Below are 20,017 nucleotides of genomic sequence, written 5' to 3'. Positions count from 1 at the left end.
TTATTTAAAAGATGTATTATAAAATATTTCAGACAGAAACAAAGACTAGTACAGTGAACCCCCATGTGCCCACAACCTAGCTTCAAAAACTATCAACTAATGGTTATTGTTACTTCTTTTGTTGTTATTATTTTTAAATCCCTTCACCCATATCAAACCTCTCTCTTAATTATCCATCTGTTTTCCCTTCCTACCCCTCCCCTCCCCTCCCTGGTACCCAATAAAGAAAATTTCCTTTCCTGTGTAAACCTTTCCTTGACTTTTTACAATAAGGAACTCATACAATATTTGTCCTTCTGTAAATGACTCATTTCATTCAGCACAAAGTCTTCCAAACATGTTATATGGTGTTTTGTAGATTCCCAGAGGTGGGCGGGGAGGGGAGAGAGAAAAAAAATCTACAGCCCTTTTGGTGTTGTAGTTAAGGCATTGGGCTGCTAACCAGAAAGTTAGCAGTTCAAACCTACCAGCCACTCCATGGGAGAAAGATGAAGCAATCTGATTCTGTAAAGATTAATAGCCTTGGAACCCCTATCAGGGTCTCAATGAGTTGGAATTGACTCAATGGCAGTGGGTTGGTCAGCTTGAATGACAAAGAAGACAAGATGAAAGATGCAAATAACTAAAATAAGAAATGAAAGAGGCAACATTACCACTGACCCAATAGAAGGAAAGAGAATTGTGACAGAATATTATGATCATTACCTACTCAAACTGACTCAAGAGGGAAGAGAAAGTCTCTACAAATCCATAACAAAGGAAGAGATCGTATAAGTAAACAAAAACCTCCCTCCCCAAAAAAAGTCCTGGACCAGAAGGCTGCACTGGGGAATTCTACCAAATATTTAGAGAAGAATTGACATAAATACTGTTTAAATTCTTCCAAATGATAGAGAAGGAAGGAATACTCCCTAATTCATTCTGTAAAGCAAATACAACTGTAATATCCAAACCCAGCAAAGACACCACGAGAAAAGTATAGTCCAATATCTCATGAATATAGATCCCAAAATCGTGAATAAAATGCCAGCAAACAGAATCCAACAGCATATTAAAGGAGTCATACACTATGACCAAGTGAATTTATTCCAGGAATGCAGGAATGGTCAGCATTAGAAAATCAATCAAGGTAGTAAACCACATCAGTAGAACAAAGGAAAAGAACCACATGATCATCTCTATGGATGGAGAAAAGACATTTGATAAAATCCAATACCCTTTCTTGATAAAAACCTAAAGAAGATTGGAATAGAAAGATTCCTCAATATGATTTCAAAGCATATGTGAAAAGCCAACAGGCAACATTATACTTAGTGGAGAAAGACTGAGAACTTTCTCCTTGAAATCAGGAACAGCAGAAGGGTGTCTGCTCTCCCCACTTCTATTCAATATTGTATTAGAAGTCCTAGCTAGATCAATAAGACAACTAAAAGAAATAAGAGGTATTTAGATTGGAAAAGAAGTAAAATTATCTCTATTCACAGATGATACGATCCTCTATAGAAAATCCCAAAGAATTTATAAGAAAGCTTCTAGTGCTAATAGAGGAATTTAGCGAAGTTGCAGGGTACGCGGTCAACAAACAAAAATCAGTTGGGTTTCTATACAGCACCAATGAGAAATCTGAAAGTGAAATTAGGGGAACATTTCCATTCACAATAGCATCTAAGAGAATAAACCTAGGAATAAATCTAACCAGGGACATGGAGGACTTACACCAGGAAAACTATAAAACACTGCAGAAGGAGATTAAAGAAGACTTAAGTAAATGAAAAGATGTTCCATGTTCATAGATTGGAAGACTAAATATTGTTAAGATATCAGTACTACCCAAAGGGATCTATAAATTCAATGCAATCCTGATTAGAATTCCAACAGCCTTCTCTAAAGAAATAAAAAAATCAATCCTCAACTTTATATGAAAAGGGAAGAGGCCTCACATAGCTAAAACAATGCTAAAAGAGAAGAACAAAGTAGGACTTGCACTTCCTGATTTTAAAACATACTATACGGCTACAGTAATCAAAACAGCTGGCACTGGTTTAACAATAACAAATAGACCAATGGAATAGAGTTGAGAATCCAGAAATAAACTTACACATCTGTGGTCAACTGATTTTTGACAAGGATGCTAAATACATTTGGCAGGGAAAGAAAAGTCTCTTCAGTAAATAATGCTAGGAAAATTGGATATCCATATGTAGAAAAAATGAAACAGGTTCCTTGCCTCAGATTACACAGAAAATACATTCATAATGAATTTAAGGACCTAAATGTACTAACTAAACCATAAATTTTAGAAGAACAAGCAAGGCAATGCTGTCAGGCGTAGCTTTCAACAGTGGATTATATAATAACAAAAACACAAACAGCAAAAGATGGAATAAATAAGTGGGATGTCATAAAAATTAAAAACTTTCATTCATCAAAAGACTTTACTGAAAAAGTGAAAAGACAAATTACTGGGAGAATGTCTTTGGAAACCATATATTTGAAAGAATTTAATAGTCTATAAATATAACTTCAATAACTTAACAAAATGATAAATAACCCAGTCATAATGTGGGCAAAGGATTTAAATAGCCACTTCACCAAAGAGGACATTCAAAGGGCCATCAAACCCATGAAAAGATGCTCAGCATCATTAGTCTTCAGAGAAATGCAGATCAAAACTACAATGAGATACCATTATACTCCCACTGGGATGTAACAAAAAAACATATATGTATGTATGTGTATGTTGGCAAGAATGTGGGAAACTTAGAACCCTTATCCACCATTGGTGGGAATGCAAAATGATAGAGCTGCTATGGAAAACAATGTGGCAGCTCCTCAAAAAACTAAAAATAGAACTACCATATGACCTAGCAATTCCACTTCTAGGTATATGTGTATGTTTAAAAAAAAAAAAAGTGTTTAAAGTAGAGACTTAAAGAGACTTGTACACCAGGCTTCATTGCAGTACTGTTTACAGTAGCCAAAAGGTAGCAACCTAAATATCCAGCAACAGATGAGTGGTAAACAAAAATGTGGCACATACATACAGTGGAATAGTACTCAGCCAGTAGGAGAAATGAAGTCTTGTTAAATGCTACAGTATGGATGGACCTTGAAGACATCATGCTGAGTGAAATCAGTCAGTTAGAAAGGAAAACATTTTTTGATCTCATTTATATATTAAAAAAACAAGACTAGGCAAATGTATAGAGAGCAAAGTTTATTAATGTTCACCAGGGGCAGGAGGGAGGGACAAAGGGGGGTTAGCAGTAATTGGAAAATTGCACTGATTAAGAGAGGGTTGCACAGCTGATTATTGCTGTCAATAAGTTGTGCACCTATAAAGAGTTGAATTGGCAAAAGTTGTGTGATAGATATATTTACGACAATGACTAAAAGAAAAGTAGCTGAGAAGGCTGCTTATGCACAACCAAACATTTCATGGGATTCGGTTCCTTGGTTTGGAGGTTTAGAGTCACGGTTTCATGGGATGTCCAAGTTAATTGGCCTAATAACATGCTTAGTGCTTCTGCTCTACCTCCTACGTGGTTCCATAGTGCCTGGGGTCTTTGAAAGCTTGCAAGTAGCCATCCAAGCCACCAAAAAAAAAAAACAAAACAAAACAAAAAAACTTACTGCTTTGTCTCTATTCACCTGAGACAACAGAGGAAAAAAGATTCAGGAATAAAAGAAGGATGTGGAATGTGTTCATACAGTGGCCTATATGAACAACTGCTTCCTTTGCCATGAGACCAGAAGAACTAGATGGCACATGGTACCATTACTGAGCATTTTGATCAAAGATTTCATAAAAGAATCTTAATCAAAAGGGGGAAAATGCAAAATATAATTTCAAATCCTCATAGACTCTAGACTTTCGAGCAATAGAGGATGTATGAACCCCTAAAACTATTGCCCTGAGATAATCTTTAAACCTTAAACCAAAAATATCCCCGGAAGTCTTCTTAAAACCAAACAGTAGCTTCACTAGCAAAATAGGTCTGCCTGGAGCATTGTGCTCTTCCAAGAATCATCTGTATGGAGCACAGCGTCCACTACCTGGAAACCAGAAGAACTAGATGGTGTCAGCTACCACTGCTGACCACTCTGATTGACACCTAGAAGCTCCTGGACAGAATGAGAGAAATATGTAGAACAAAATTCAAAAGCATAAAAATGATAGATTTACTGGTCTGTTAGAAACTGGTGGAACTCCTGAGATTGTGGCCCTTAGATATCTTTCAAAGTTGTGAACCCACCCCAGGGAATCCTCTTTCCGTTGAACAACAGACAGGCCTATACACTGAATAGTAACACTCTTGAGGAATGTACTTCTCAGAATAATTTACCATATGAGACCGAAAGGCCAGCATTTGCCCTAAAACAAAGCTCAAAAGACAGGAAGGGGGAAACAAGGAAGAGTGGATATGGAGGACCCAGGGAGGAAGTAGGAAGAGTGCTTTTATATTGAGGGAATTGCAACTAATGTCTTGAAATACTCTGATTTCCTAGTGCCACTCTGACAGGAGTATACTACAAATGGGTTGGCTTTAACAAGCAGGAGTTTATTCTCTTACAATGTGGAGGCTTTAAGGCTGAGTTCAAAGTGCCGGGCTTTAGGGGCTGGGTGAAAGCCCCTCAACTTTGGGCGTCAGCTCTGCCTCCTGCTCCCAGCCCACTGAAGCTAGAGACTTTTCTTCGCTCAGCTGCTGGTTGCTGAGACTGACAAGCCCAAGGTTGACAAGTAAAAAAGGCACAATCCTGATATTACCAAACCACATAGCAGCAGGCCATTAATTCAAGTCCGTCGAAAGTCCCCAGATCAGCAAAGCATGGCAGGCTGCTGAACAATGACACGGCTACATGCAGGGTTCAAGTGTGCCATAAACTAGAAACCATTCCCAAAGCTGTTTCTTATATATGGGAAGCAGACCACATACCCAAAGCAGCTACACAGCTGCTCTAATAGATTCCACCCTGGAGTTAATTACCATTCTCACGATGGGGGATAATTACATTCAGCTGTCCAGCCACTCAACCAGGCCCTGCCAAGTTGACACACAAACTTAACCACCACACGAAACAAAAAGTGTATAAATTTTTGGATGGAAAACAAATATGCTCTGTAAACTTGTGCCCTAACCACAATAAATTTAAAAAACAAAAACAACTACATTGGATCAAATTGACAATAAAAACTTGAACAGTTAGATAGGAACCTTAAGGAGCAGTGAGGTTATGTTAGTGATGGAGAACAGCTCAGAAGGGTGAAAATGATTGCACACCTCGAAGAATGTAATCAGTGTCACCAAATTGTACATTCAGAAATGGTTGAGTTGGTATCTGTTTTGCTGTGCACAGTCTCAAAAACAACAAAATAACATTTAAAGAAAAAAACTATCTTAAGAAATTAAAAACAAACAATACACTTTAAATGGGTGAGTGGTATTTATGTGAATTACATCTCAGTGAAGTTGTAGATCAAAAACACATATCCAGTTAGTACCTGTTAATGCTAGAAAAATGAAAACCTTAGGGTTACTTTTAAGATTTTGTTTCTCACATTAAACTATATAGAAAGGTACAAAGGATTAATTTCCATCACACAGAGACACATACATGCACACAAACACACTCCACAAGCACTTCAGGCATTGGTCATGTTCCAGAAGCTGACTCAGCAGGACAGCGTGGGTTCTCCCGAAAGGGTGTGTTGAAGAAGCACAGGCTTGGTGCCTGTGTGGTTCATTTACGCAGCCCCACTGCTTTGTGTGGTATAATAAATGACAAGTTAGAGCACTGAGGTAGCTCTTTTTCAATTTTTACCCCAAATTACTGGATTTAGAGTTAATTATTCATTGATATTTATCTTTGCAGGGAGGACGAATGCCCAGTGATCTTTCTATGTGGATTAGTCATTTTTGCAGATGTTCAGTAAATCCTCACCATTTGGAACATCTAAGAGTAGCAGAACCATCCAGAATTGAGATAAAAATTATTTGAGGATTATTTATATTTTGGGTTGCGGGTGCCATTTTTCCCCTCTGTCATCTCATTTTAATTTTAGTTTTATTTGTATCTTGTTTTGGATGCACTGAAAGGAGTGAATTTTGTCTTTTGCCTCTTACAAAAATTGGCTGATGCTTCTGAAGAACAAGTTTCTGTAATGTTCTCCAGAACAAAAGCAGAGCTTTGGAATTTGTATTTCTAAATCTTTTTAATGCATTTATAAACAAACAGAAACCCTCGTAATTGTGTATCTGAGTTTGTATGTGGGCATATAGTCAGTCACATGAACACAGCATGAGCGTCGAAAATAGAGACGCCATAGTCTCTCACATTATTGATGTCATTTTTCTCTTTTTCCTGAGCAAATCAGGCTTTAGATTATACCCTCTGGTCCATGGTTAGATACCATGGGTAGACAGCTTGGCCAGGCACCATGTGGAACCACCCAGTATTTGGAGGAACATTTGTTTCCTTGGCTTGAAAACTTCAAGGAATGAATAACAGCAACACAGAGAATGCTGAGTTGTTATTAAAGCACTTCTTAAATCTTGTATCCTGATTTCATCACCTTCCTCCATTCCACTCTAGGGAAAGACATTCCTGGACAGGCATCTCTGGTCTTTGATGTTGCATTATTAGACCTGCATAACCCCAAGGATGGCATTTCCATTGAGAACAAAGTAGTGCCTGAAAACTGTGAGCGGAGAAGTCAAAGTGGGGACTTTCTCAGGTATCATTACAATGGCACGCTTCTGGATGGCACCTTCTTTGATTCCAGGTAAGGAAATAGCTAGCACCTTCATAACCTGAATGTCTTATTAAATATTCTGCTTCTGGCTGGACTGAATAAATATGGCTCTGAATACTATGTCAGTGCTGGTTTGTAGTTAGTATTTTGATCTCCATTAAAGGTTACTGTTTTTCGATACTGAATTGCTGCATTGACCATTAGAATGTTCTCTACCTTGTTGTTAGGGTAGATGAGTCTAAAGGAAAACGAGAGGTCTGCTTTTGACTTCCCAGTGGCTTTCCATGAGAGAATGGAAAGCACTTCTATCATCTCCTATTTTGTGCTCAGTTGTCCAAGTACAAACCCAGCTCTGGGGTCCAGATTGAGGAGTGGCCAGAAGTGAGGTCAGGGAGGCCCAGTGGAAAGAGCAGAGACTTGATGCCAGGAGACCTATGTTCTGGTCCCTGTCTGTGATGTACTAGCTTTGTAACTTGGGACAGCATTTTACTCCCCTGGGCTTCAGCTTTTTCTCTTGTTACATACAGTTTCTCAAACAGATGGTTAAGGAGATAAAGGTATATATATGAAAGCACTTTACAAACTTTAAAGAGCAATTGGATGAACTTTTATCTCCTGTCCCGATGCTGCAGAGGCCAGTTCCCGTGCCACTGTTGTTATTCATAGTTTTGCTTTGCTTATCAGGCACAGCCTGCAGTTTGTACAGATGGCTCGGGGTGCAAAATATGAGCAGGCAGCAGGCATTTAGTATGTCTTACTCATTCAAGTGGCATGTGTTGTTTGGCAACCACTCCTTTACTGTTCTACTTTCTATAGAACAGACAAGTAGTGACAGCAACCTACCTGTCTCTCTGAGGTAATAGACTTCCAATTTATTTAGTCATCCAATACTTTAGAGAATCATTTTTATATGGTGTTATTTTATTTGAACAATTATTCTTCCTGCTCCTGGGATTTCTTCTTTTAAATTTTTCATTCTCTCTCTTTTTTTTTTTTTAAAGTAAAAATCACATGGTTCAAAATCAAAACAAAGTATGCATTAGATGGTTTGTTTCATCTGTCTCTATCTACTGTTACAGGAAAACAAGGTCCTTTTTTTTTTAAATTATGATTTGGGTAAAAATTTACAGAGTAAATTCACTTTCCATACAGCAATTCACATACACTGTGTCTCATGACATTGACCACAATTTACCACAATGCAACAGTTCCTCTCCTACTTCCTCCCGATAGTTACCTCTTCCCTGTATCTATCCCTCCATCACTCCTGCCCCCTGAGCTGTCTCTCTGTGCATAAGCAGCCCTTCTTTTTCCCATGATTGTTCTCTCCAAGGAGTGTATCTACCTCAGGTAAATGTTCAATTCATATGCCTGTCTATTGTTTGGCTGGAAGCCACAGACATGGGTTCAGTTCCAGACCTGAAGGGCTGCTAGGGGCCATAGTCTCAGTGGTTCCACCAGGCTCAAAACAAGGTCCTTAACCCCTGTCACTAAGAGCCAATGATCACAACAGGTTGAAGAGGGAAAGTAAAAGGTTTATTGAGTATTGATACCCAAGGAGACAGTGAAAATCATTTCTCTAAAATGTCTGTCTTCTTGAGCAAAGGGGTGAATATGATTATATATGGAAATGAGAAGGGAGTTGAAGATTCCTTGGACTGCCAGGAACGTCTATGTTCTTTTCTTCCCTGGTTGCTCCAGACTCAGCATCCCTCTTCTCAGGGTCATCTTGCTTCATAGATTACGATTCTCAGCTGAACCCAGTCATGAGACAGTTAAGCTTAGAAGAATATATAATTGAAAATGACAATCTAAAAAACTGTGTCCTTAAAGAGGTTGGCTATTCTGTTTACTTGAAAGAAAAGGGGGCTGGGGTGGGGATAGCAAGTTAGTCTCTGTGATTAATGTCTACTTTAATCATGCCTGTTAGTCTGTTAAAGTTCTGCAGTTTTCAGTGAGAGGCCCATTCGGCCTTCCATTTCAGCCTTCCACACTACCTTCCCTCCGCATCTCCCCTCAGTCCCTACAGTTAACCACTTTTATTAGTTTCTTGTTTATTCTTCCTGTGTGTGTGTGTTATGTAAATATGATCCAATACAAATGTTACATTATTTTCTCCTCTTCATTCTATAAAATGTAATACATGATATATACTACTTGGTACTTCGTTGTTTTTTGACCTTGGGATTGCTTTTTCCTATCAATGCAGAGGGAGAAATACATATTTAAAAATATCTGTATAGTGTTCCATTGGATGAATATACCAAATTTCTTTAACCATTCCTTTTATTGGTGAACATTTAAGATTTATTCATTCTTTTCTATTATAAAAATATCCTTCAGTGTGTTTATGTGTTATATTACTTGTTATAAGAGAGTTTGATTCTGTCCTTTATTCCCTGGAATTATATTTCTGATTGAAAGACCATATTTTTTTTGTGTATACCAGATTTCTTTCCTCATTAATAGGATCCCAATTCACAGTGCCTAAGGCATTTCACTGCTAACCAGAAAGTTGGCGGTTCAAACCCACCAGCTGCTCCAGGGAAGGAAGATGGGGCATTCTATTTCCATAAAGATTTACTGCCTTGGAAACTTAGTGGGGTTGCTGTGAGTCAGAATTGACTCAATGGCATGGGTTTGTTTTTTGGGGGGGTTTTCTTAGGTTTCAGACAATTTTCCAGTTTAGTACTTGGGATCAAGGCCATCCTAACGGCTGTATATTATTCCATTGTGTGGATTTGCCTTTATTTAGGCAGTCAATTCCCTGTTGGTCATGAATGTTGTTTCCTATATTTTGACATTCTAGGTAGGGCTGCAGTAATTATTTTTGTATCTAAATTTGAATGTTTATGATTAATTGCTCATTTGGGATAAATTTCTAGAAACAGAATTTCTGAATCAAAGTTCCTGTGTATTTTTACAGTTGCTCTCAAGGAAGGTTTTATTCCTCCTCACTGTCTGAGAGTGCCCCAATCCCTATAAGCTCAATAGCACTCTGGTGGCATAGTGCCTAAGGCACTTGACTGCTAACCAGAAGGCTGGTGGTTCAAACCCACAAGCCACTCCTCAGAAGGAAGACTGGGTAGTCTACTTCTGTAGCGATACAGCCTCAGAAACCCAAGGAGCGGTCGCTGTGAGTCGGGCCGGACTCAGCAGCAGTTAAGTTTTTTTTTTTTTAAAATAACATTTAAAAATGATCTTTGTCAGTTTATAGAAGGAAAATGTTATTTTTGGCTTTCATCCAAATTTATTTGATTTGAAGTTGAATTTTTTTCATTTTGAGGTTGAATATTTTTCAGATATTTCTTGGCTATTTGGATCTCTTTTTCTGGTGAGTTATTTGTCCTTTGCCTGTTTTTATATTGAAGGCATTTGTCCTTATCTTATTAAAGAGTTCTTCCATACATTAAAGAGAAGCTCTGGGGAAGTAGTCACTAAGCATTCAGCTGCTAACCAAAAGGTCACTGGTTTGAACCCACCAAATGCTTCATGGGAAAAAGATGTGGCAGTGTGCTTCCATAAAGATTACAGCCTTGGAAATGCTATGCAGCAGTTTTTCTCTACCTGTAGAGTCACTATGAGTCAAAATCGACTCAATGGCAGTGGGTTGTTGTTTTTTTATACATTTAAGGGAGTTCCTGGGTGGGACAAATGGTTAATGTGCTTAGCTGCTAACTGAAAGGTTGGAGGTGCCTTGGAAGAAAGGCCTGGCAATACACTTCCCCAAAATCAGCCATTAAAAACCCTGTAGGGCACAACTTTACTTTGGCATACATGGCTTGTCATGAGTCAGAGTTGATGGCAATCAGTTTGTTTGTTTTTTATGCATTAAAGACATTAACTTTTTTATGGTTATCTATTGTTTACTTTGCATTTTCCCTATTTATTTGCATTTTAATTTTGGTTCTTGTGATTTTTTGATCCATTTAAATGTAAACTATGTATGTCGTTAAATACATTACACTTTGGGTTCTTTTGGGTCTTTGCTGACTTGCTACAATGTCTGTCCCTCCCATATAAATAGAAATACCAAAAAAAAAACAAAAAACAAACTCACTGTGTGGAGTCGATTTGACTCATAGTGACCCCTCCTTGGGTTTCTGAGGCAGTGTCTCTATGGAACTAGATTGCCCAGTCTTCCTTCCAAGGAGTAGCTGGTGGGTTTGAACTGCCAGCCTTCTGGTTCACAGTCAAATGTCTTAGGCACTACGCCACCAGAGGTCCCATAAATATAAATAGTTCCCTGTGTTTTCTTTAAGTCCCTAATGGTTTTACTTTGAAATATTCTTTATTAGAATTTTTATCTTCATAAGTAATATGTTCTTATGGTATATGTGAACTATTCCAAAGATACATTATAAAAAATGTAGTAACTTACCTTTCCATCCCTTCCATTCTCAGTACCCGAGGTAACTGATATTAACAACCTTCCACAGTCACTTTCCATGCTCATAAATGCTTTTATATTGAAATCTTTAATGCATCTGGAACTTCTTGTGATATTCAGTGTGACAGAAAGGATTTAACTTTAATTTTTTTCCAGATGGTTAGCTAGTTTTTCCAACACTCTTTATTGAATAAATATATTTTTCCTACTTTTTTAAAATGTGACTTTTATTATGTTCCAGATTCTTATGTACACTTCTGGGTCTCTGTCTATAATTTTTATCCTTTTCCATTGATACATCTATATATCTATAGCTTTTTAATTTGTATGGCAGTATTCTTTTTATTTTTTTAAACACAATTTTTAGGATTTTGACATGGTTAAAAGTCCTGAAAAAAGTATATCCCTTCTAATTTTGTCCCTCATTCATTCAGTTCCCCTCTCCATAGGGATCCAGTGTTACTAATTTCATAGGTCTTCTGTACATATCAAAGGGGCTCTGGTGGCATAGTGCCTAAGGCATCTGACTGCTAAGCAGAAGGTTGGTAGTTCAAACCCATCAGCTGCTCTGTCGAAGGAAGATGAGGCAGTCTATATCCATAAAGATTTACCACTTCACAATTCCTTAGACAGCTGGAATTGGAGATACCATTTGACCCAGCTGTCCCATTATTAGGTATATATCCTAGAGAGGTGATAACCAGGACAGGAACAGATACATGCACACTCATGTTCATGGCAGCACTGTTTACAATAGCAAAAAGATGGAAACAACCTACATGCCCATCAGCGGAAGAATGGATGACCAAACTATGGTGCATGCACATAATGGAATGCTATGCAGCACTAAAGAATAATGTAGAGTCTGCAAAACACTGCATAATATGGATGAACTTGGAGGACATTATCCTGAGTGAAATAAGTCAATCACAGAAGGACAAATATAGTATTAGTTCATTGTTGTGGGGAGTTAAGGAAAGGTTTATATATTGAGGGAAACTTTCTTTGTTGGTTGCCAGAGGTGGAAGGGGAGGGGAGGGACACTGCAAATAAAAAATCAAAATGCATTGACCTATGTCACTTTAGTTTTGTGTATTTCACTATATGTAAATTATATTTCAATAAAATGCATTAAAAAAAAAAAAGATTTACCACCTCAGAAACTCAATGGCAGTGAGTTTTGGTTTTTTGGTCTGTACAAAAATGATGATATACACTTATATGTATTCCTCCATTTTTATTTTCATGGGAATGATAGCTTACTATACACTACTTACAGAAGTGTATTCTTTTTTAAAAAAACTGTGTTCTTAATTATCTTTTTCCAAATGAACTTTAGAATTTCTTTATTGAGTCTTTCCCCCACACCACACCACACCACACAGTTTTGATTGAAATTATTTTAAAATCATAATTAGGGGTAGCATTGACAACTTTACAATCCTGACTTTGCCATTGGAAAATATCCCCCTGGGGAACATGATCTTTTTCCATTTATTTAAATCTACTTTTATGTTCTGTCATTAAAGTTATTCAGTTCTCTACACTTTTAAGCCCACCATTCTTGTCCAGTCTCTTCTTGTGAGGCTTTTTCTTGTCTCTTGGTGTGGCCTTCATTGTTACCCCAGTTCTCTTCCCTGTTCAGTTCTCCACGTCCTTCAGTGCCCACTGTCCCCCTCATCCTCTTTGGCCTTACGTGGCTGTCCATCTTCTCTGAGGCACATCCTCTGGTTGTGTCTAATGAGGTAATCGTGGAACAGACAGGCTCTTTAAGCACAGCCTTTTGCCACATCGGCACTTGGTGGAAGGTGGGTGAGGGGTGCAGATCACTGTGGTCTAGAGTCTGGTAACAGACTTGACATGTGAAATTTTGCCATTTTATGTTAGCGTCATCAGGCTTTGGGGAATTGAATCCTATTTCAGCCAAACTCATACAAATCAGACTGAATTGACAGTCTATACAGAGCCTGAATCTCTCCATGGAGTAGAACACTGGGACCTCCTGCCAGTGGCATTTGGAACACCCAAGTGCTCACTAGAGGGAGGCTTGATATACAGGGATTACAGTAGGGATATTTCACCCAGGCTGTGGTAGAGACTGAAGAATTAAATGGGCCTCAGTGTATAGGCTACTTTTATGGCAATCATAATATTTATGGCTCACATACAGACTTGCTCTTTGGATCCTGTGGACAGGCTCCTCGTGATACATTCCAAGTCTCTGGTAAGGGATACCCCAGATCTTTTTCAGTAACTTGATATGGTTTCCAATGCAGAGTCCAGTTCACAGTTATGTTTCTGTGTAATTGCTTCTTGTGACTCTCATCACATCCCTACCAAAAAAAAAAGAAAAAAACCCAAAGTCATTGCCGTTGAGTTGTATCCGACTCATAGCGACGCCTCCTTGGGTTTCTGAAGTGGTATCACTATGGAAGTAGATTGCCTAATCTTCCTTCCAAGGAGTGGCTGGTGGATTTGAACTGCCAGCCTTAAACCTGACCAAATCAAAGGGCTGGTGCATTGTATCTGGGAGTGTTTCTTTAGATGGCTGCTTACACAGTGTGGATTCTTATTCACTGTTTCACAGGAGCATGTGTCCTGGCTGTGTTCTCTATTTTGGGGTCTGGAGGCCTCTAGGTTCTTGCTCTATGAGACCCACTAATTTATTCTGCTGCGGTGGTGCCCCTTGTTAGTAACCTCTGTTTTTTTCATCATTTTTAGCTACTCCCGGAACCGTACCTTTGACACATACATCGGGCAGGGCTATGTGATTCCTGGGATAGATGAAGGTTTACTTGGTGTTTGCATTGGAGAGAGGAGGAGGATTGTGGTCCCCCCTCACTTGGGGTATGGAGAAGAAGGAAGAGGTGAGTATTGTATACATGATGGCACTTTCCACATTTCTTGGAATGAGGGCTTCTAAGGAGCTCTGGTGGTGTAGTGGTTAAGGCATTTGGCTGCTAACGAAAAGGTCAGTGATTTGAACACACTAGCTGCTCTGCAGAAGAAAAGATGGGAGAGTCTATATCTGTAAAGATTAATAACAGCCTTGGAAGCCCAATGGGATTGCTATGAGTTGGAACCGACTTGATGGCAGTGAGTTTGGGTTTTATAGTTTTAAGGGAGCTAAAATACTGAAGGCCAGCTTAAGACTTGAGCTCCCAAGAAGCTTTAATTTCTAGTGTCGCTGTTATTTCCCATGTGCCCCTGACATTTTTTCCTTTTCATTTGAAAAATTCTTAAACCTTCGCCAAAGTTGACAGAATTGTACAGTGAACTCTATCTAGAGTCACTTGTTAACATCTTACTCTGTTTGATTTCACACTATAATTACATTTTTTTAAAAATCTAGTTGAGAGTAAGCTACATAACCCTCTTTTTTTGTTTTTGTTTTTTAATAGCTTTATTGAGGTAAAATTTCTATACCATAAAATCTTATCCATTTTAAGCATATAATTTAATGATTTATAGTCAATTGACTGAGTTGTACAACTGTCACCATAATCTAGATTTAGAACATTTTTGTCACTCTAATAGCAAACTACCTTTTTAAAATAACACAAAAAAATGTAATTTGACCTTATAAAGAGAAAATACAGATAGACAATGAAAACAAAAATGACCCGTAATCTCACCACCCAAAAATAAAGTGTTAACCATGATGCAAATATCCTTCTATCCTTTTTTTGAATGTTGAATCAGTGTAGGTAAAAAGAAACCTATACCTACAAGAAGAAATACTGACAAAAGTGGGATCATTTATGTATAGTCCTTTGTAATTTCTCTCTTTACCTAATTTATTGTGAAGAACTTGCCATGCCAACAGATTTTTTAATGGCTACATAGTATTCCAAACCATGCTTTCATCTTACATTATGTTTTCTCACATACATCATTTTTAATTAACTTGCTTGGAATAGTTGATGCAGTATTTATTTTGATTTCGTATTCTTTTTGCTGATGGGATACTGGCTAGACTTGCTTGCCAGACACATTTATTTCATTAAGTGACTTCTGACTTTCACTGATGTATCATGTGGATCCTGGTAATTTTCCTAATAGAGTTTGTCCCAGATGACCAAGGAAACATCTGGTTGGTTGAAAACTAGAGTGTACCACCATGGAGAAACAAAAATTTCTGATTTATTACGCCACAACAGATTGCAGCCTAAGACACATTTAGCAGGTTTTGCTTCGTGTCCTGGGCATCTTATTTAATGTTTTAACGCTCTATTATTTTCTATCATATAAATTTCTACTTACACCTGTATACATTAAAAAAAAAAAAAAAGCCTAAAGCCACTGCCATTAAGTTGATTCTGATTCGTAGCAACCCCCCATAGGGTTTTCAAGATTGCTTCGTCTTTCTTTCACAGAGCAGCTGTTGGGTTTGAACTGCTGACGTTTTGGTTAGCAGCCCAGTGCCTTAACCACAGCGCCACCAGAGCTCCTTAAATATGTATAGAAATAGATAAATATGTTTTGAGTGTTCTTATTTCATTATGACCTGATGACTAATGGTTCTGTTGAGAAGAATGCATTGATGGGAAATATTTGTTTATTTTCCTCCCTTTGACTTTCTATCAAGTAGGAGACAGAGCTCTGCAAAGAATTATATAAAGCTCTGGGAAGCATCAGAGGCTCATAAATTTTCTGGGCATGAGGCTGCTTCACTCTGAATCACATGTTGCTGTGGAGGCAGGGGCGCCTTGATGTGTAAAACCCAACATTTCTTGTGGGGCCTTATATCCTCTAATAATGAGCGTCTGCAGCCTTGTTGTGGGGGTTGCATAGCACTTAATACTCATTCTTGTAGGACTGACGCAAGAAAAGCACCAGGAAAAAGAATCTATCTAATTTGTGACTTCCTCACCACCTTACCAGAGGGCCAAGCCTATAATAATTGTTCAGTAATTTGTATTTGTGGAAGGAAAGAATTGCTGGGCTCTCCCTAGTGCTCTCAGCCTCCGTCAGTCTGTCCTTTTGTTGTAGCCATTTTCCCCTGCAGTGTTGGTGGAAAGGAAGGGGTAGGCTTTCTGTAAAGTTCTGGCTTCTTCTCCTGCCATCAGGTGTGCTCCATGGGGGCAGCCCAGATATTAGGGTGCTTGGAAGTATTTTTAGCCCTGAAGAGGAAAATAGGTTCTGCCTCTAGAGTTGTGTAAACATCACTTCCTTTTTGGTGTCTGCACCCCCACCTTCCTTTTCATCACTCTCTTAGGAAGGAGAAGGAAACAATTCACATTATGTGCTGTGTGTCGGGCACTGCTCACACATGGTCTCATTCAAACCTCAAAACAATGATCTGAGATATTATTATCCTCATTTTTTTAATATGAAATAAAAAGGCCCAGAGAGGTCGAGTCATTTGGCCAAAGCCACACACCTGATTAGTAATAGAGCTGGAAGTAGACCCAGGGCTTTCTAACCCACCTGTGTGTGTGTAGATGAGAAGAGTGAGTTTCCATACACAGTGGCTTGTTGATACCCATATATGGAGAACCAAGAACTCAAACTGAAGTCTTAGAGCTCTTGGAGAAAACCCATGACTACCAGAAGGGGCAGAGTTGCCTTCTGGGTGAGCTAGTCGGCTGCCTTTATTTTTTTGTTATAAATTTTTTATAATTGTTGTTGTTGAGAGTCTGTTCAATAGAACAGACACTAATCCAACAATTTTGACATGTCCAGCTCAGTTACTTTGATTACATTCTTCAAGTTGTGCAACCATGCTCACGTTCCTTTTTGGAATTGTTCCTTTCGCATTGATACCACTGCTACCTAAGATTCCCATCTAAGCTTTTTTTTAAAAAAATTAATTATTATTTATTATTATTATTTTTGCATTGTCCTCCCCCCCGCCATCTAAGCTTTTGAGTTGCTGTTGTCTATTTGATCCCATATAGCAAAAACCAAACCAAACTCACTGCCATTGAGTTGATTCCGAGTCATAGTGACCCCTGTTGGGTTTGTGAGCCAGTAAATCTTTATGGAAGTAGATTGCCCCATCTTCCTTCCACAGAATGGCTGGTAGGTTTGAAATGCCAACCTTCTGGTTAGCAATTCTGGTAGTTAAGTTATGTGTCAGCTTGGCTGGGCCTGGTTCTTAGTGGCTGGGCAGCTGGTTGTAGTTATTCCCCATGATGAGCCTGGCAGTCAACTCCATGGTAGAATCTGCTGTGAGCAGCTGAGTAGTGCTTTAGGGATGTAGTCTACTTCCAGTATATAAGGAGAAGCTTTGGGAATGGTCTATAGCTTTTGGCATGCTTGGACCCTGCATGTAGTTGAGTCTTCATTCAGCAGCCTGCCTTGTTGTCTGACAGTCTTGGGACTCTTAATGAGGACTTGAATCAGTGGCCTGCTGTGTGGTTTGGTAATATTGGGATTGCCTCTTTTTACTTGTTGACCTTGGGTTTTTCAGCCTCAGCAGCCACCAGCTGCCTGAGCAAAGAAAACCTCCAGGTTCAGTGGGCCAGGAGCAAGAGGCAGAGCTGAGACCCAAGGTCAAGGGGCTTTCACCCAGCCCCTAGAGCTTGGCACTTTCCACTCGGACTTGTAGCCTCCAAAACCATAAGAGAATAAACTCCTGTTTGTTAAAGCCATCCCACTAGTGGTAAATTTCTGTTAGAGCAGCACTAGGTAACCAAAAGAGCAGTCAGGTGCCTTTGGCACTGAGCCACCAGAGCTCCTTTGATCCCTTATAGAGAGTTATTAAAAGAGCATGCTGCTCAAGACAGACATTCTAGTTAAGCTAAACTGTTGTTTGGTTTTAGGAAGACTTAAGGAGATATGTTTGGTTTAAGGTTTAAAGACTGTCTCAGGGCAGTGGTTTAGGGGTTTCGTCCAACTTTCATGGCTCCAGAAAGTCAGGATTCCATGTGCCTTTTCTTGAAGAGGGATTCTAGTAAAAATTGAATGAGGGTTTATTGAGAGAAGAGTTTGGTTTTGGGGCCATAATGAAGTGTTGGGTTATTTTCACCTGTTTGCTGGTCATCACTCATTTGTACACCTAGTCTAGAGGTAGCTTTGTAGAACTCAGGAGTCTGTGGGTCGTGTAAATAGTTAATGCACTTGGCTACTAACTGAAAGGTTGGAGGTTCAAGTCTATGCAGAGACACATCCAAAAATCAAAGATTGAAAGCCCTGTGGAGCCCTGTTCTACTCTGATACACAAGGAGTTGCCATGAGTCAGAATCACTTAATGGCAACTAGTTTTTATGAAACTCTGAGAAAGATAGAGGGAGTGAGAGTGGGAGCCCGGCTGGCCACCTGGGGCAGATGTGATCTTAGGGCTCAAAGTCTGGTCCTTATCTATGCAGGCCCCAAAACTCCATCTACTCCCCTCCCCATTAAAGATTTATTGAGTGCTACCATGACCAGGCATTGCTCTAAGTGTTGGGGATTTAGCAGAGAAAAGACAGACACAAATCCCTGCCTGTACAGAGAGTACTTTCTTGTTGATGCCCTCAGTGATACATATCTGTACCTCAGAGTTAATCAGGCACCTGGTAGGACTGACTCACATTAACTTCCTAAGAACTGAGACACAAACCTGGTAGCTAAATAGTTACTTGATAAGGCGTGATTCTACCTCATAACTTATGGGGATACTTATACTTGGAATCCTTGGTGTCTGAGAAGCTAAGTTAGTTATCAGGAAAGTTCTCAGAAAACTGGAGACAGATCCCAGGGAGGTGGATTATCTCATGGCCTATTATTTTCTGGCCATGGAGAAAGCCATGTACTCAAATGGACCTTTGAGAGGAGACTGTGTCTCCATTGGCAAATCTGATGTTTGTGCAGCTTGGTCCAAGAAAGACGTTGTCCTGGGCATCCCTGTCTAGGTTCCAGCCACACAACCTTCTTTTAAACAGGTTGATATAGCTGGTTAGCCTATAGCTTTCTTTTCCACCATATTTCAATTATGGGCTGCACCTTGGTCATCTTGATTAGATATGGGGTTTCCAAGTCTTCTCAGCTGTTCATTTATAGATTATTAAGCACCAAAAAAACCCCCCAAAACATTGTCAACCAGTCTGTTCTGACTCATAACGACTTTATAGGACAGAGTAGAACTGCCCCATAGGGTTTCCAAGGCTGTAGTCTTTTTTTTTAATTTTTATTTATTTATTTAAGAGCTTGTTTTACATTCAACGTAATGTGTACATTTAGTTTCATTCCCCATTTACCATTTCCAACCCTAACCCAGTCTCCTCCCCTTCCTACTCTGTAACCCTCCCCCTGTGCCCCTCATATTTATGCACTCCTGTTTGTCCTGCATTTCCTCAGTTTGAATGTTGGTCCTCTGGTGTCCCGTGGTCTGTTGCTCCAAGGGATGTATTACCATAAAGTATGTGGGTGCATCATCATGGGTTGAGTGGTCTGCGAGTACATCTTGTTAACTATTGGGCTGAGAGCCAGTCCCTGGAGGTACATTTTATTCCAGGTGCATAATGTATTCCAGGGCCACAGTATTGGGGGTCTCACCAGATTTCATCTGACCAGTTTTTGGATTTTGTTCCACGTTTTCCCTCCCACTGTATCCTAGATCTCTAGATTTGATCCTTTCCTGAGTGGTTGGCATTGGTAGCCAGGTACCATCTAGTTCTGGTCTTGAGGACCATCATGTCCTATGACTGATTGCTTCCAAATACCCTTTTTTTTTTTTTCCTTGCATTCTTCTTCGTTTCTGATGCTAGGAAACCATTAGCTGCATCTTAGATGGCCGCTTGAAAGCTTGTAAGACCCCAGTTGCTACTTAACAATGTAGGATGTGGAGCAATGCTTTCATGTATTTTGTTGTGCCAATTGAGTCTGGTGTCCCCCGGTACATGGTCCTGAAACGGTAGATCTATTGGATCTCTCTCTCATAGTGTCTG

At 39.2% G+C, this 20,017-nt stretch overlaps 1 protein-coding gene across 1 annotated transcript in view; it reads left to right on the top strand.

Moving 5' to 3' along the window:
- Positions 1 to 20,017, top strand: part of FKBP9 (FKBP prolyl isomerase 9) — a 71,913-nt gene that overhangs the window by 33,397 nt on the left and 18,499 nt on the right. The window contains exons 5-6 of the mRNA XM_007958247.2: positions 6,595 to 6,784; positions 13,866 to 14,011. Coding sequence (XP_007956438.2) covers positions 6,595 to 6,784; positions 13,866 to 14,011 — 336 coding nt within the window. The remainder of the gene's footprint in view (positions 1 to 6,594; positions 6,785 to 13,865; positions 14,012 to 20,017) is intronic.

The sequence above is a fragment of the Orycteropus afer genome, unplaced genomic scaffold (genome assembly GCF_000298275.1).
Source record: "Orycteropus afer afer isolate SDZICR_OR568_19922 unplaced genomic scaffold, OryAfe1.0 scaffold00894, whole genome shotgun sequence".
Taxonomy (NCBI): Eukaryota; Metazoa; Chordata; class Mammalia; order Tubulidentata; family Orycteropodidae; genus Orycteropus; species Orycteropus afer.
This window is presented reverse-complemented; position numbering and strand designations above follow the sequence as displayed.